This window comes from Manacus candei, unplaced genomic scaffold (genome assembly GCF_025592945.1).
Source record: "Manacus candei isolate 608988 ecotype Guabito, Panama unplaced genomic scaffold, ASM2559294v1 h1tg000009l, whole genome shotgun sequence".
In the NCBI taxonomy this organism is placed as follows: Eukaryota; Metazoa; Chordata; class Aves; order Passeriformes; family Pipridae; genus Manacus; species Manacus candei.
This window is the reverse complement of record NW_026138057.1, coordinates 5,474,812-5,488,196: the sequence shown is the minus strand read 5'-3', so window position 1 is coordinate 5,488,196 and position 13,385 is coordinate 5,474,812. Positions and strand designations below refer to the sequence as shown.

The window sequence follows — 13,385 nt, the reverse complement described above, 5'->3', positions numbered from 1 at the left end:
TTGGCATTGCCTTCTCTCTGCTATTTGTTACAGCTGAGAACTCTTCATCTCTGTACTCATAGCAGATCTTCTCAAAATCAGATATGCTCAGATTTTGTCTCTTCAGGAGCAATGTTTAAGTGAGGTTAATTATGTCAACGTTGCCTTTAAACATGGCTTTAGGAACTCTGAATCTACAGCCAAATTTGGTGCTAACAGTTATTATTGTTATTATTATTATTATTACTCCTAATTCCAAAATATTCTAATGCTATAGACTTATGAATTAATTACTTGAACAATTAGATGATTGAATGAGTCAAGAATATAAAGGAAACTCTGTTTTCACAACTCTACGTGAAGTATACAATGAACAAGCCAAATTAACTGGAAATAAAGGATGTTTTCCTAACTGTGTTCTTTTTTTACTCTGAATCTTTACCATCTTTACTCCGATTTGATAGCATTTTGATTATTTTAGTTAAGAAAGACACATGAATTTACCATGCCAGGGTCAACACAGAAAATTTCAAAGATGAAGGACAACCTGAAGGTTTTGGGCAGTGATGAGGCCATTTAGAGACAACAGATAATCCTAATTTTGTCTGTTTATTCCTGTTTGTGTTCAGTAGAGCAGTCCACAACTCTCATGAGTAATCAGACCTTCTAAAGGCAACTCAGAAAACACGAGAAGGAACAGGGCTTTTATTTATGGGTGTGTAAAGCATCTGGAAGGGGAGGGAACTTTGGAAGGGTGTGTTTGGGCAAGGAGAGCCAACCAGCCCTTGGAGCACAAGGGAGTGGCTTGGAGCGAGGCTGTATAACGGGCAGGATGGGATGGTCCACCCTCAGCCTGGACACAGAGCAAGGCTCAGCCTGGTGGATCCCGGCTCTGAGTGCACAGATGCCTCCTCAGACGGGCTCCAGCGAGAAGGGGACGAGTCCCATCCCGGCCTTCCCACAGCCTTTCACTTGGGAGGAGGTCAGGATGCACAATGGCCGTGGGGAGAGCCGGGAGCAGTGGCTGGTCATCGACAGGAAGGTCTATGATGTCAGCAGGTTTTCCAAGAAGCACCCTGGAGGCAGCAGAGTTATCAGCCACTATGCTGGGCAGGATGCCACGGTAAGACGCAGGAGGACAGAGCAGGAAGGTGGTTCCAGTGCCAGGGCAGGAGGACGTGCTGGTTGTCACTGTGCTTGGCCAAAGAGTGGGCTGAGAAAGAGACACAATGGCTGCAGGAGACAAGGAAAACTTTCACAAATATATTTGAAAACAGATCTCCTGCAAAAATTTGTTGATTTAGTGGATTTCTCTGAAATAATTGTGTTGCTTTTTGACAGAAATAATAAATTCGAAGCAGATCTCTCTGCTGAAAGGAGATATTGAATATCTGAATAGTGAGAAATATGAGCATTAAAAACATGGCCAAGTTTCAAGCATAAGCTTGTGATGTGGGAGATTTAATTCTTGTCTCAACAAGACTTTTTGACTTGAAGGAAGCTCTTTAGCCATCTAATCTCTCAGGTTTCAGTCTGAAATAGGATAACACTTCCCCTGTCCTGGCCCAGAATGAACCAGATCAGTTATTTTTCACATTTCACTCCTTGAATTGAATGTTTCCGTGCTTGAAAGTGGGACAGAAAAATATCTGGTGTTCTCAAAGGAAGGAAAAGAAAGGTTTGAGTCTCGTTGGCTTTCTCCTCTACCTCAGTGACTTAAGAACTTAGACCAGCCGTGCCAGGCCAGTCTAGAGGTCCTGGTGCCACCTCCTGCAGGTTCTGTTACTGGACTTTTACAAAAGGATTCAAGGAATACAGAATGCCTGGAATTATTTGACCCCAAGCAATGTCCTCCCAGCTCCTGCAGTGTAAGGACCTGCATTTAGATTATTTTATTTATGGACACCCAGGGGCTTTAACCACAGTGAATTTGTCTGGGGTGAATATGTTTAAAGGATGACCTTTGATCCTGCCTGCTTTTATTATTCCAATAATTACAACCTAATTTTACTTGATCTTAAAGGTCTTTTCCAACCTGTAGCTGTGCTACATCCCTTTGAGCACAGGACCACAACTAATAGCCAAAATTGTGGGTACAGTGTGGATTTGTGTTGCATCACAACAATATCCTTCTGTCTTGCTCTCAATTTGTATTCTGCTAATCTGTATAATTTTTTTTGCTTTTAAAATGCTGCTCTGTTCATATATTCTAAAAAAACCACACTTTTACAGAAATGCAGGACTGGAAGGTGTCTCAAAAAATTGCTGGGGCAGGACTTTACCTAAAACCAGGATCCAGGATTTTTTTTCAAGTACTCTTGACTACTCTAGACCTCATAATTATATATATACAGCGAGAATGTTCTTCTTCTGTGTGGATTAATTTGAAAATGTCAACAAGAACATTGCATTGATGTCAAATGTTGGGAGTTGTGTGTGTTGCAGGTGATAAATCTTAAAGTTAATCTCTCTTAAGATGATTATCAGGACCTGAGGAGGGAGGAGAAGCGACAGGCAGGACTGAGGGGCTTTCAGTGATAAGAATCTGTGATACTGATCTTGTGGAGAGGGATTCCTGCTTGAAGGCATTGTGGCTCCTGTTTCCAAGCTGCAATATAGACACTTATGGATTGAATCAGATTCCTGGCAGGAGGGAGGTATATAAGAATGTATGAGGGGCACGGAATTAGGATAGAGAGATTTCCCCAGTCCTCTGGGTCTGGACAGAGTTATTAAGTTGTCACTGTGACACAGGGATGGATGTGACAAAGTGGATGTCTGTAAAAAGCTCAAATGTCCAAAAAATCACCTTGCTCTGAGTATTTCTGGACTAAAGTACTCAGAAAAAGGCTGTCTCCAGTTCCAGTCAAAAGGCTCCAGAGCAGTGTCAGACTGCAAGGAAGTCCCGTCCTTTTCCAGGGACTTGGTCCTGACCAGGCACATGCAGAATGTTTTGGGTCTTAATTATCCACGTTGTTTCTCACACCCAAAATCAGCAAGTACCTGACTGCTCAAACACTGAGGATTTTGCCATATCTACTCTTTCTGGACCTAAATAGAGCATGGTCAGCCTTTTTATCTTACTTCTGGAAAGTTCACTGAGCTAAAGAAGAGTTTTGATTTACCTGGAATTTCACCCTTTATTCCATTGCTTGTCTTTGATTTTAAAACTGGGATTTCAAATGCTTCTTGAATGGACCCATTTGTGTCACTACTGTTACCTACCTCCCCAAAATATCATCCAGCCTGAAAACTTGCAGGGAACTGCACTCCTGCTGTGTAAGGAACTTCAGCACATATTCCCTTTGACCCTAGTGGGTTACAAACAGGATTTTAAAAGCCTCATCCCAAGCATGGCAAAGACACATCCCATTCCCTGATGTGTTCTCCCACACCTGGGTCCCATCCATAGGGAAGGGCTGCTGGCTGGAGCCTTCTAGGGACAGACTGTGCTGAAACAAGCAGATGAAAGAACATGTTTCCCTCTGCAAAGAGTTTTTCATCAAACCCTTTCATGTTCATTACTAGCCTCGCCCAGGGCCTTTTATGAAATCTGGTTTCTTGAAACTTCTCCAGCATCCTTGGGCCGAGCTCCAGTAGGTGGTAAAGAGGAACCCAAAGGGTTCTGGACAATGGGAACTGGATTACGTGTTATATCAAAGACTTGAGGAAAGGAGAGGCTCAGCGTCTGGGATTTAGTCACGTGCCCTTTCTCACTCCCTCCCTTTGTGTTTCTCAGGATGCCTTTGTAGCTTTTCACAACGATAAGTCTCTGGTGAAAAAGTACTTGAGATCTCTGCTGATTGGGGAGCTGGCACCAGATCAACCCAGCTTTGAGTCCAATAAAAAGGTGAGTGTCCCAGATTCCAGAGCTGGGAACGGCTTGGGGTTCAGCCTGGGAGGAGAAGGAAAATAAGAGAGGGAGCAGGAATCCTGTCTGAAGGAGCACACCTGACGCTGTGCCATGGGCTAGGGAGTGGGGAGGCAGCCAATGCTAGTCAGACATGGAAACATGACCATCTCAGGATCGCTAAATCCTCCCCTGGGTGCGAGGAATGAGCTCCAGACCCCCAAATTCTGCTCAGTTCTCCCCACTGTGATGTCTCAGTATCAAAGCAAAAGCAAGACCTGTTGATCTCATGCCTGGTTTTGCAGAGTCCCCTCTGAGAGAATATCTCCTCTGACTCCCATGGCTGCTTTGGGGTTTCTGAGTCTGCTGTGTTACATTTTCAAAGTAAATAGTGCATTAATTTTAACTTTACCCCCAGAAATCCCTCCTGGAGGATTTTCGTGAGCTGCGCTGCACTGTTGAGAAGATGGGACTTCTGAGGCCAAACTACTTCTTCTTCTTCCTGGTTTTCCTTCACGTCCTGGTGCTGGATGCTGCATCCTGGCTCGTGATCTGGTACTTTGGCATCTCCTTAGTGCCTTTCCTGGCTGGCATGGCGTTCTTCACTGTTGCTCAGGTAAAGTGCTGACAGCTGCTCAGCCCTGCAGACATGTTTGGTTCCTCCAGATGGAGAGGATTCATGGAATGTTCACATCCCAGGCATTGCTCCGCTGCCTCTCCTCAGGTCCTGTTACCTGCCTGAAGACAACAAGCACGTTCTACGTCACAATTTTTGTTGCCTCCAGCAAATCTGGTTTTGCTGACAACCCAGGAGTTGGTGGGATGTTGTGGAACTGGCTGTTTCACAAGATGGGATTTGCTGATCTAATCACAAAAGAGGCAATATTTCATTCTCAGCTGTACTTTTGGCTCCCTGTTCCTTCTGTCTGATGTTTGTTTGGTCCTTTATGAGCCACTTTCCCTCACTAACCCTGAATAGTTTTCTGCTGGATTAGTGAATTCAACCATAGAAGGGCAGGATCCATGCAGGGAAGGAGGGAATAGGACTTTGTGGCCCTTAGATGCAATAAATTTAGGGTGAGGGGAAGAAGAAAGATTTTCTTAGTAGAGCTGAAAGTTTAAATTTGCTCAGACATCCATAGAACAAATTCAAATGAACTCATTTACATGATCTGTTCTACTTGCCTATTATCTGTTAAGGTGGATATTCCTCAAAGAGCCCTCATATTTCCATGGGAATATGGAATGCAATAAAGCTGTAGACTTGGAAATTCTTCCACTTTCTAGCTGGTTACTTGGAAATTCATTATTTGTGATAGCAGCAAACAGACTTCTATGCTGTAACAGTTAATTGTTGCGATGCTTTGCTGATTTCCCTATATTCCAGCTAAAGTCAATATCTGGAACTGAGCAGCTTTAGTGGACAGTAGCTTGATTGGAAGTTCTCAGCACTGAACATGCAAGACATCAGGGAGTGTTGTTTCCCCAAAGCAGAAGGAAGATGCATCACACTATGAAGTTACGGAGGCAAATTATTATTACAAGGCAAATTATTGCAATGCTGCCAAGATTCTGTTTCTTCATTGACCCTTTGGTCTTCCAGATCCAGATGGGCTGGTTCCAGCATGATCTGGGGCACTGCTCTGTCTTCAGGAAGCCCAGATGGAATCGGGTGCTGCAGATGGTGGTGATAAATGTTATGAAGGTAGTTGGCTCATGGTGGGAATATTCTCTGGGGCTAATGGGGACAAAGCAATGGATTGGAGTGTCCCTATATCCAGGCAGTATCAACTGGGAGGGAATCGCAGTGCAAGCTGTCAATAACAGGTGGATAAATAGCAATGTGATCATTGATATCGTTCTGGTTTGAATCCCTGGTGTTCCCTTTTTCCAGGGCTTACCTGCCAGCTGGTGGAACCACCTGCACAACCAGCACCACGCCAAACCCAACTGCTTCCGTAAAGACCCTGACCTCAACATGCACCCCCTCCTCTTCAGCCTGGGAAAGACACTTTCTGTGGAGGTGAGCATGGGGATGTCTGGAAAAGCAGATTTAATGGCAGAAATCTATGTAGGGAGGGATAATAATAATCATCCAGATTGTGCCTTGGAATTAGGTGATCTTTAAGGTCCCTTCCAACACAAGCCATTCAGGATTCTCTGATAATTCCCAAAGTGTTCCAAGGTCTAAGAGTCTCATGTACTGCCTGGGTATTATGATGCTGAGGCACCAGCTCCTGAGAAGCCAAGTCTTGCAATCGGTGCTTAAGGAAGGGTGAGCACCTTGGAGGCAGCTCAGAGGGCGAGTCAGTGCATTTACATTAATGTTACGTGTTATTAGTCAGTTATTAGTGAGTCAGATGTTCCCTCTGGGTCCTTCTGGCTGTTTGGCACCTAAATCCTTCAGGACCAGTATTGCTGCCATGCATCAAACATGAGTGCAGATGATTTCTTAATCCAAAATTGTATGGCTTTCACAAAAAGAAAAACTAGGAATACATCCTCCCTGCACCATTATGATTTCAGATATCATCAAGGTCTCATTTGCCTTTTGTTTTCCTACTAATTCTATTTACACATGGGGTGATGAAATGACTTCATTGCAAGGTAATCAGCTTCTTAAAATAAAGCCTCTTTCTCTCCTTTAGCTAGTAATAAGCAAAGAAACTACAGCTCTCCAAGGCACATGGAAAATTCCGGCTCTGCTGCCTCAGAAAGGCTTCTCTAGTGAGAATTACAAAATACCACACACCATGGCCAGGCAAAATGGATTTCAGGGGCTTTGTTTGTCTGCTTCCTTTGTTGTTTCGGTTTTGATCCAGGGAAGACATATTTGAGGTGCACATATTTCTGTAATTGAAGACAAAGCATTTGACAAAACAAGAAGGCAGATTTATTTATCGAACATTCAGTACCTTGATCTTGCAGAAGTTATTTTAGAGACATTATAGGAATGTCTCTCATTATAGCTTCCAAATTATGTCATGTCTGACCACCCTCTCCTCTATTACTCAGAAATTTGGGATACAGAAGTTCAGATGTAGCTTCCACAGCAAACACATCCTGCATTCATAGAATCCTAGAATGGTTTAGGATGGAAGGGACCTTAAAGATCAGCTGGTTCCAATCTCTCTCTTCCAAGTTGGAACCCACCAACTTAGTGACTGAGTTTCCATGTTAACAACCTGTTCCTCTCCAAGCGCCAATAGCCTCAGCACTCCATGGTGAATTGATTAGATTGAATTTCATTCTCCTACAAAATGCAAATTATTTGTAAGCATTTTTTTTGAGCATTTTTGTATAGTCTCTCACTGGCTCATTACAATATCTTTTCATTTTTCAGCTTGGAAAGAAGAAGAAGAAGTTCATGCCTTACAATTACCAGCATAAGTATTTCTTCTGTGAGTATCCGCTAAATCAGGAGTGCATCTCCTCCCCAAAATAAAGGTGTTTTTAAGATTGAAGTGACACCTTCAGAAAGCTTCCTTCATGTTCAAGAAGGTCCACTTGAGGAGGAATTGCCCCTGTGTCTCTGCAAGGGTTATGTGATGGAAGTACTAGATGAGGGTGAGTCAAGTAGAGGGAAGAAAGGGATGGGAAAGAAACTAAGAAGTGATGAGAAAAAAAGACTAAGAGATTTTGTGAATGCATGAAAGTTGGTGTAAATGGAAGACAGCAATTTTTCTTCCACTGGAAAGAAGAATCATTGTTCTCACAGTAGACTATTCTGTAAGAGCTATGATGCAGTGAAATTATAAATGCCTCTCTCTTTCCATTCTTTCCTTCAGTGTTGGCCCCACTTGCACTCATCCCCTTCTTCCAGCTAACTATATTCCACTTTACAATCAAGAGGAAAAAGTGGTTGGTAAGCACAGCTTCAGCATCTGGAAAACCCAAATAATGTCACTATATTAATATTTACCTCCGTTTGGGGGGTTTAAGATAGCAAAGGCTGATTCTGGGCTTGCTGCAGCAAGGGAGAATTGTTTAGAAAAGGCTTTTCAATCTTCTAGCAGATAAATGAAAGTTAAGAGAAAACTCAAATATAGACAGAGTGTGATGACAAGGCTGTTGTCTGCAGTTATTAAGTGAGTGCTGTGGGAATATTTTAGGGGTGCACTCAACTTGCTGTAGAATGGTGGTGTGGAGCTTCCTCTTGATAAATCAATAAGAAATCCATACATCAGAACAGTTTTTAGCTGCAGTTCAAGTAAAGGGGAGAGGATGGAGTGGAGGGATGTCATCAACAAAGGCTGATTTTCATCTTGGTTTGGGTTATTTGTTTTACAGGACCTGATATTGCTTGTGTCTTTCACCATCCGAGTATCCCTCATGTATATTCCTTTAATGGGATTTAAGAACTTCATGATATACTATTGGCTGTCCAGGTAACACACAGAACATCTGGAGTCTTCAAGACTAATATATGTAATCAATACTGAAATAAATTAAAATTAGTCCCAGTCACTACAATTTTCTCAGCAATAAATAGTCAAGAAGGAACAGGGTGGTGGTCGCTGCTCAGGGACACCTTCAACTACAAGTTAAGTGGTTCTTACACTCTAAAAGTTAGGAATAGGAAATCCTGAATTACATAAAAGTGCTCTTTTAGTTAAGACTAAGAGACTCGGCAATGTGTTTTAATGGTAAATTCAGACGACACTGGAGATGTAACAAGTGTTTCCCTGTTTATCTGTCCAGGTACTTTGAGAGCACCTGGTTTATTTGGGTGTCACAGATGAACCACATTCCAATGGACATTGATTATGATCAGAACAAAGACTGGGTGTCTACTCAGGTGAGAAGCTCCTTTCTTCTGGAGTACTGGGTCTACACTTCTGAATCATAGGACAAAGACAACATCCTTTCTGTAATAATCAAACCTTTTAAAGCTTTAGTTGGAAAACAGGACATCTAGATTTAAAAAGTCTTGTTTTTTTGACTGAAAGGTGTTGATATACTTTTTGCAGTACTTTTCCCTTCCTATTACAGAAAAGTATTGATGGTGAAACAGTCAATCTCCCTTTTAGGCCAACTAAAGGAAGCAAAATGGGAATTGGATCCCTTTATTTTTACCCTACAGGTTGCAGGTTTATTGCAGATAAGATAAATCTGACAAAATTTGGTAAAATCTGATAAAAATAAATATGTAAATACAACTTTACTCACATATATAATGCCTCCAGCAACATAATCCCATGTAGTGTGTTGTAAGCATTTTCCCTTTTATTAAGGGAAGAAGACTCAGCCTGGCTAGTCTAGACTTTATTTAATTCCTCAGGGCAATGATGGCTGCAATCCCTGACTTTTCTTTTATGCAAGATGAGGGTGGGCAATGATTGCTGGGGTTCAAACATCAGACTTGCAGGAAAATAAAACCTAAATCATGTATTTTGGGGTCTTTTTCCCTCCCAGCTCCATGCAACCTGCAACGTGAAGCAATCTTTGTTCAATGACTGGTTCACTGGGCACTTGAACTTTCAAATTGAGCACCAGTGAGTATAATTTTGGGCATAAGAGTGGGAATAATATGGGGCATTTAGAACTGTGGAATCCTAGAATGGTTTGGGTTGGAAGGGACCTTAAAGGATCTGGTGGAATAGGATGATATTTAAGGTCTCTTCCCATCCAAACTATTCTTTGTTTCCAGGAATAAACCATCTCAGGAGACATTTTGCTCTCCTTCTGGGGGAGGGCAGGGAAATATTTTGATCAGGGAGGACAGAAAGTGGTGCAAGCCAAGTCTTACAATAACTCTGTCTCATCCCATTCTGCAGCCTGTTCCCCACAATGCCTCGACACAACTACTGGAAAGTAGCTCCTCTAGTGAAAAGCCTTTGTGATAAGCACGGCATTGAATATAAAACCAAGACTTTACTGACAGCCTTTGTAGATATTTTGCGGTAAGTATCCATTAACAAGATAGTTTTGCACTCTAATGTCATGTAAGGGAAGGATACAGGGAACCGCTGCAAGTCAGCGACCATGATCAAACCTGTAGTTTATTTAGATTTTTCTACAGGCAATTTGAAAGATTTTTTTTCCCCTCTTCCTTAAATCCTCTCTACTCATTCCCAGTAGTCAGACTTTGCTATGAGATATCCATGCACTTTAAAATCCATTTTTTACCAATTATTCCTTTAACTACAATTTGCTTCCCAGAAAACTGAATAGTCTCTTCATAAATTTTTTTTTGAACTTCTGTTCCTCCAGTTCCCTGAAGGATTCTGGGGAGCACTGGCTTGAAGCATATCTGCATGGGTAAAAACTGGCAACTCTCAAAGGGAACCTCTTCACCACCCAACTGCTGCCAGGACTCAGCACAGACCATCCATGTGTGTGTCTTCAGGCATAAAAATTCAGGAGCTGGGCAAAGCTATTTTCAGTAAGAATCAAGTGGGAAAGTGGCTTAAAGATACATATTTTTTTTCTTGATCTCAACCATGAACCTCTATTTTTCCTGCTCTCAATCTCAGAATTTAGAGATGGGCTTTTAAACTGGGCAGAATTTGAATCAACTTGATGAGCTGAACTTCATTGGAGGCACCAGCTCATTGCTTATGCAAAAGTTTAAACTGAAATTCTTTATAATGTCAGAGAATCATGGAATGGTTTGGATTGGAAGGGACCTTAAAGATCATCTTGTTCCACAGGCAGGGACACCTTCCACCAGACCAGATTGCTCCAAGTCCTGTCCAACCTGGCCTTGAACACTTCCAGGGACAGGGCAGCCACAGCTTCTCTGGGCAACCTGTGCCAGGGCCTCACCACCCTCACAGGGAAGGATTTCTCCCTAATATCCAATGTAAACCTGCTCTCTGTCAGTTTAAAACTATTATCCCTTGTCCTGTCCTGGTTAAAACTCTCTCCCTATCTTCCTTACAAGCCTCTTTCAGTATTAAGGTCTCCTCAGTGTTTTTGGGATAGCACAAAGCAAACTGCAGGAAGTCAGGAGATATTAGGACAGGGGGAATCTTTAAGGGATATTTTTGAATAGATAAAGGTGCAAAGAACAAGATGGCCTGGGGTATGTCACGTAAACTACTTGTTCTAATTACTAAGGTGTTATAACTAGTTCTGTTCATGGATTGCGTGGGGAAGGAGATAATTAATTGCTGGTTTACACCTGTAGTAGGCAGTTTGAATCCAGTTTGTGTAGCATGTATTATTTATAGGCATAAATACATGTATATATGTTAATTGAGTGCTAACTGTGCTGTCTGACTGGCTTTCTGATGTAGACCAGCCTTGAATAAGATTGAGAACAAGCCTAAGCACTGAGGAGCAGGTCCACATTTCAAGGGTGTTTATGGCACTCTTGCTTTTATTGAGTTTTATGTGTATTAAATTTTATCTAAATGATTATTTCTTGGTCATTCCAAGGACCTGTGGTTATGGTCAAGGACAGCTTCTGCTGGTGGAAAGTGTCATACACACCTGTGTAGAGGCTCTCCAAGAACACTGCTGGGTTTTGAGAGAGACAATAAAAGAAAGAAGTGGGTCTGTGGTTGAATATTTTCATTCAGAGTACTTTAAATTATATGGGAAAGGTAAAATATCAAGGCGGAGAGATGAATAACAGATAGTAAAAATAGAGGATGTATGAAAGAACGAGTTGATGTGTGGTTATCATTTAACAGCAGGGAAAAAAGCAGGGGGAAAAAAGCTGAGTAGTGATAACCCGGTTGTTTGGAAAAGCTAAAACAGAAAAGCTAAAAATAGGAAAAAAAGAGAAATTGTAAAAATTATAGCTATAATTATGAATAAAGTTCTTCTTCATGATTTTTGGATTGAAATTAATTCCTGTTTTAGAAAGAGTGTGAGATCTCTGATTAATCTTGCTGATTTTGCAAAGGAATTCTGATTCAATGATATCTCCCAATACCGTGTAGAGCAAAGATATTCCACTAGGAGACAGCTGAGCCACACTGGCAGAACCTGTGTTGTGCTATGTCCGCCTAATTGACCAAAACCCGTGAAGGTGAGTCCACAATGGCAGATAAATAGACAATTTGCCCACAAAAACAAAGACCATGTGGTTCTTCTCCTCTGCCATTCACACCCAGAGCTTTCAGGGGACAAAACACCCACAGGAGGAAGATGTGGAAGATCTTAAAGTGAGATACCACCATGAACAACTGAGCAGCAACTCATGTGTTACAAGCTACAGACACCAACAGCCTCTTCTAGGTAACAAGATCAAGCCCCCACACACAAAGCAGGAGTTTGGGCTTTTTAGTTTTGCCTTTGTTGTTTTAAAAACATCTCCATTTCTTCTTTTTATTTGTATTTCTTTTTTGTGTAGGTGCAGGTACTAATAGCCCTGTTCTGGTTATTTCATAATAATAGCTGACAGATGTGTTTGAGAATGATCCTGTTTAAAAAAGAAGCTGTTAAAAAAAATATGTTTAAAATGTAATTTGGAAACCTCTGCTAACTAGTGCCTCTACCAATTCTGTATTCTGAAATCCTAGCCTGGTTAGAATGGTGATATCCACAATTATTTGCAACAGTAGAAACATTTTATAAATATTTAAAGGACAATACTGTCTTAACATGACTGCAGGGATTGTATTGCATGCACATGAAGATAGTGTTAAACTGATGTCTTGCTGAAGGCAACATAAATATTAAGGATGCCTACATTTTTTTTTACCAGTGAGACTTGAAAGCTCTGCTCATTATATCCTGAGTCCCACTGAAACCAGCATAAGACTGATGCAAAATGATTCTTTCTGGTGTGACTCATAAATCTGATGATTTGTTGCATTTAATTGGAATTCTACTTGTTTGAGTGTCATTATTTATTGAGTTTCTCTTTTTGCAGCCTCATTTTAATTAAAATGTTCTTGTCTCCGATTGGCTTAACAGGCTGCTCTGTGCCAATATTCATTTCTTTATCTATTTTATAAAAGTCATTAACAATGGAGCTGGACCTCAGCTTAGCACCTTTCCACCAAAGGGTAAAATGATTCCCATGAAAGATTTATCCGCTGATTCCTCTTGACAACCATCCCTAGAAAAAAATTCCTTGAATTCTTCGATGTTATTGCATACTTGTTGTCTGACCTGAAGGAAATTTATATATACATTTAAATTTTTATATCTAAAAATTTATTTTATATATTATATAAAATAAAATATACATTTATACATGCATGTTTATAAAATATAATTTAGAATTTTATATATACATTATATATAAATTTTTATATAATATAGGTATAATAATATATATGCACATAATATAAAATATATAGTATATTATTTTATTATATATTATATATATTATCATACATATATACACATATCTATTATACATATATATTATTAGACATACATTATATATAGTATGTATATATTATATATAAATGTATACCCAATATATGTATATTAAATACACATATATCATGCATATATAAAAAATATTATATTATACATTTATATATAGTAAATATGTATTAGAAATATAAATGTTAAATACATATTATATATACACATATATATTATACATATGTATTATTAGATATACATTATATATAATGTGTACATATTA

General features: G+C 40.4%; 1 protein-coding gene across 1 annotated transcript; it reads left to right on the top strand.

Annotated features, from left to right (window-relative positions):
* The first annotated feature begins 817 nt into the window (after positions 1–817).
* Positions 818–12,880, top strand: LOC127466205 (acyl-CoA (8-3)-desaturase-like). The gene is made up of 12 exons (XM_051776808.1): positions 818–1,102; positions 3,719–3,829; positions 4,248–4,445; positions 5,433–5,534; positions 5,724–5,852; positions 7,173–7,230; positions 7,618–7,694; positions 8,120–8,217; positions 8,531–8,627; positions 9,245–9,324; positions 9,607–9,732; positions 10,043–12,880. The coding sequence occupies exons 1-12, from the start codon at positions 884–886 to the stop codon at positions 10,092–10,094; spliced, it is 1,347 nt and encodes a 448-aa protein (XP_051632768.1). The 5' UTR covers positions 818–883; the 3' UTR covers positions 10,095–12,880.
* The last annotated feature ends 505 nt before the right edge of the window (positions 12,881–13,385 follow it).

Bases quoted from the DNA above. Each gene is read 5' to 3' on its own strand.
- LOC127466205 (XM_051776808.1), top strand. From the start codon at position 884: ATGCCTCCTCAGACGGGCTCCAGCGAGAAGGGGACGAGTCCCATCCCG. The intron at 7,695-8,119 runs GTAAGCACAGCT...TTTGTTTTACAG, and splicing joins TCAAGAGGAAAAAGTGGTTG to GACCTGATATTGCTTGTGTC. The intron at 8,218-8,530 runs GTAACACACAGA...TTATCTGTCCAG, and splicing joins ATATACTATTGGCTGTCCAG to GTACTTTGAGAGCACCTGGT.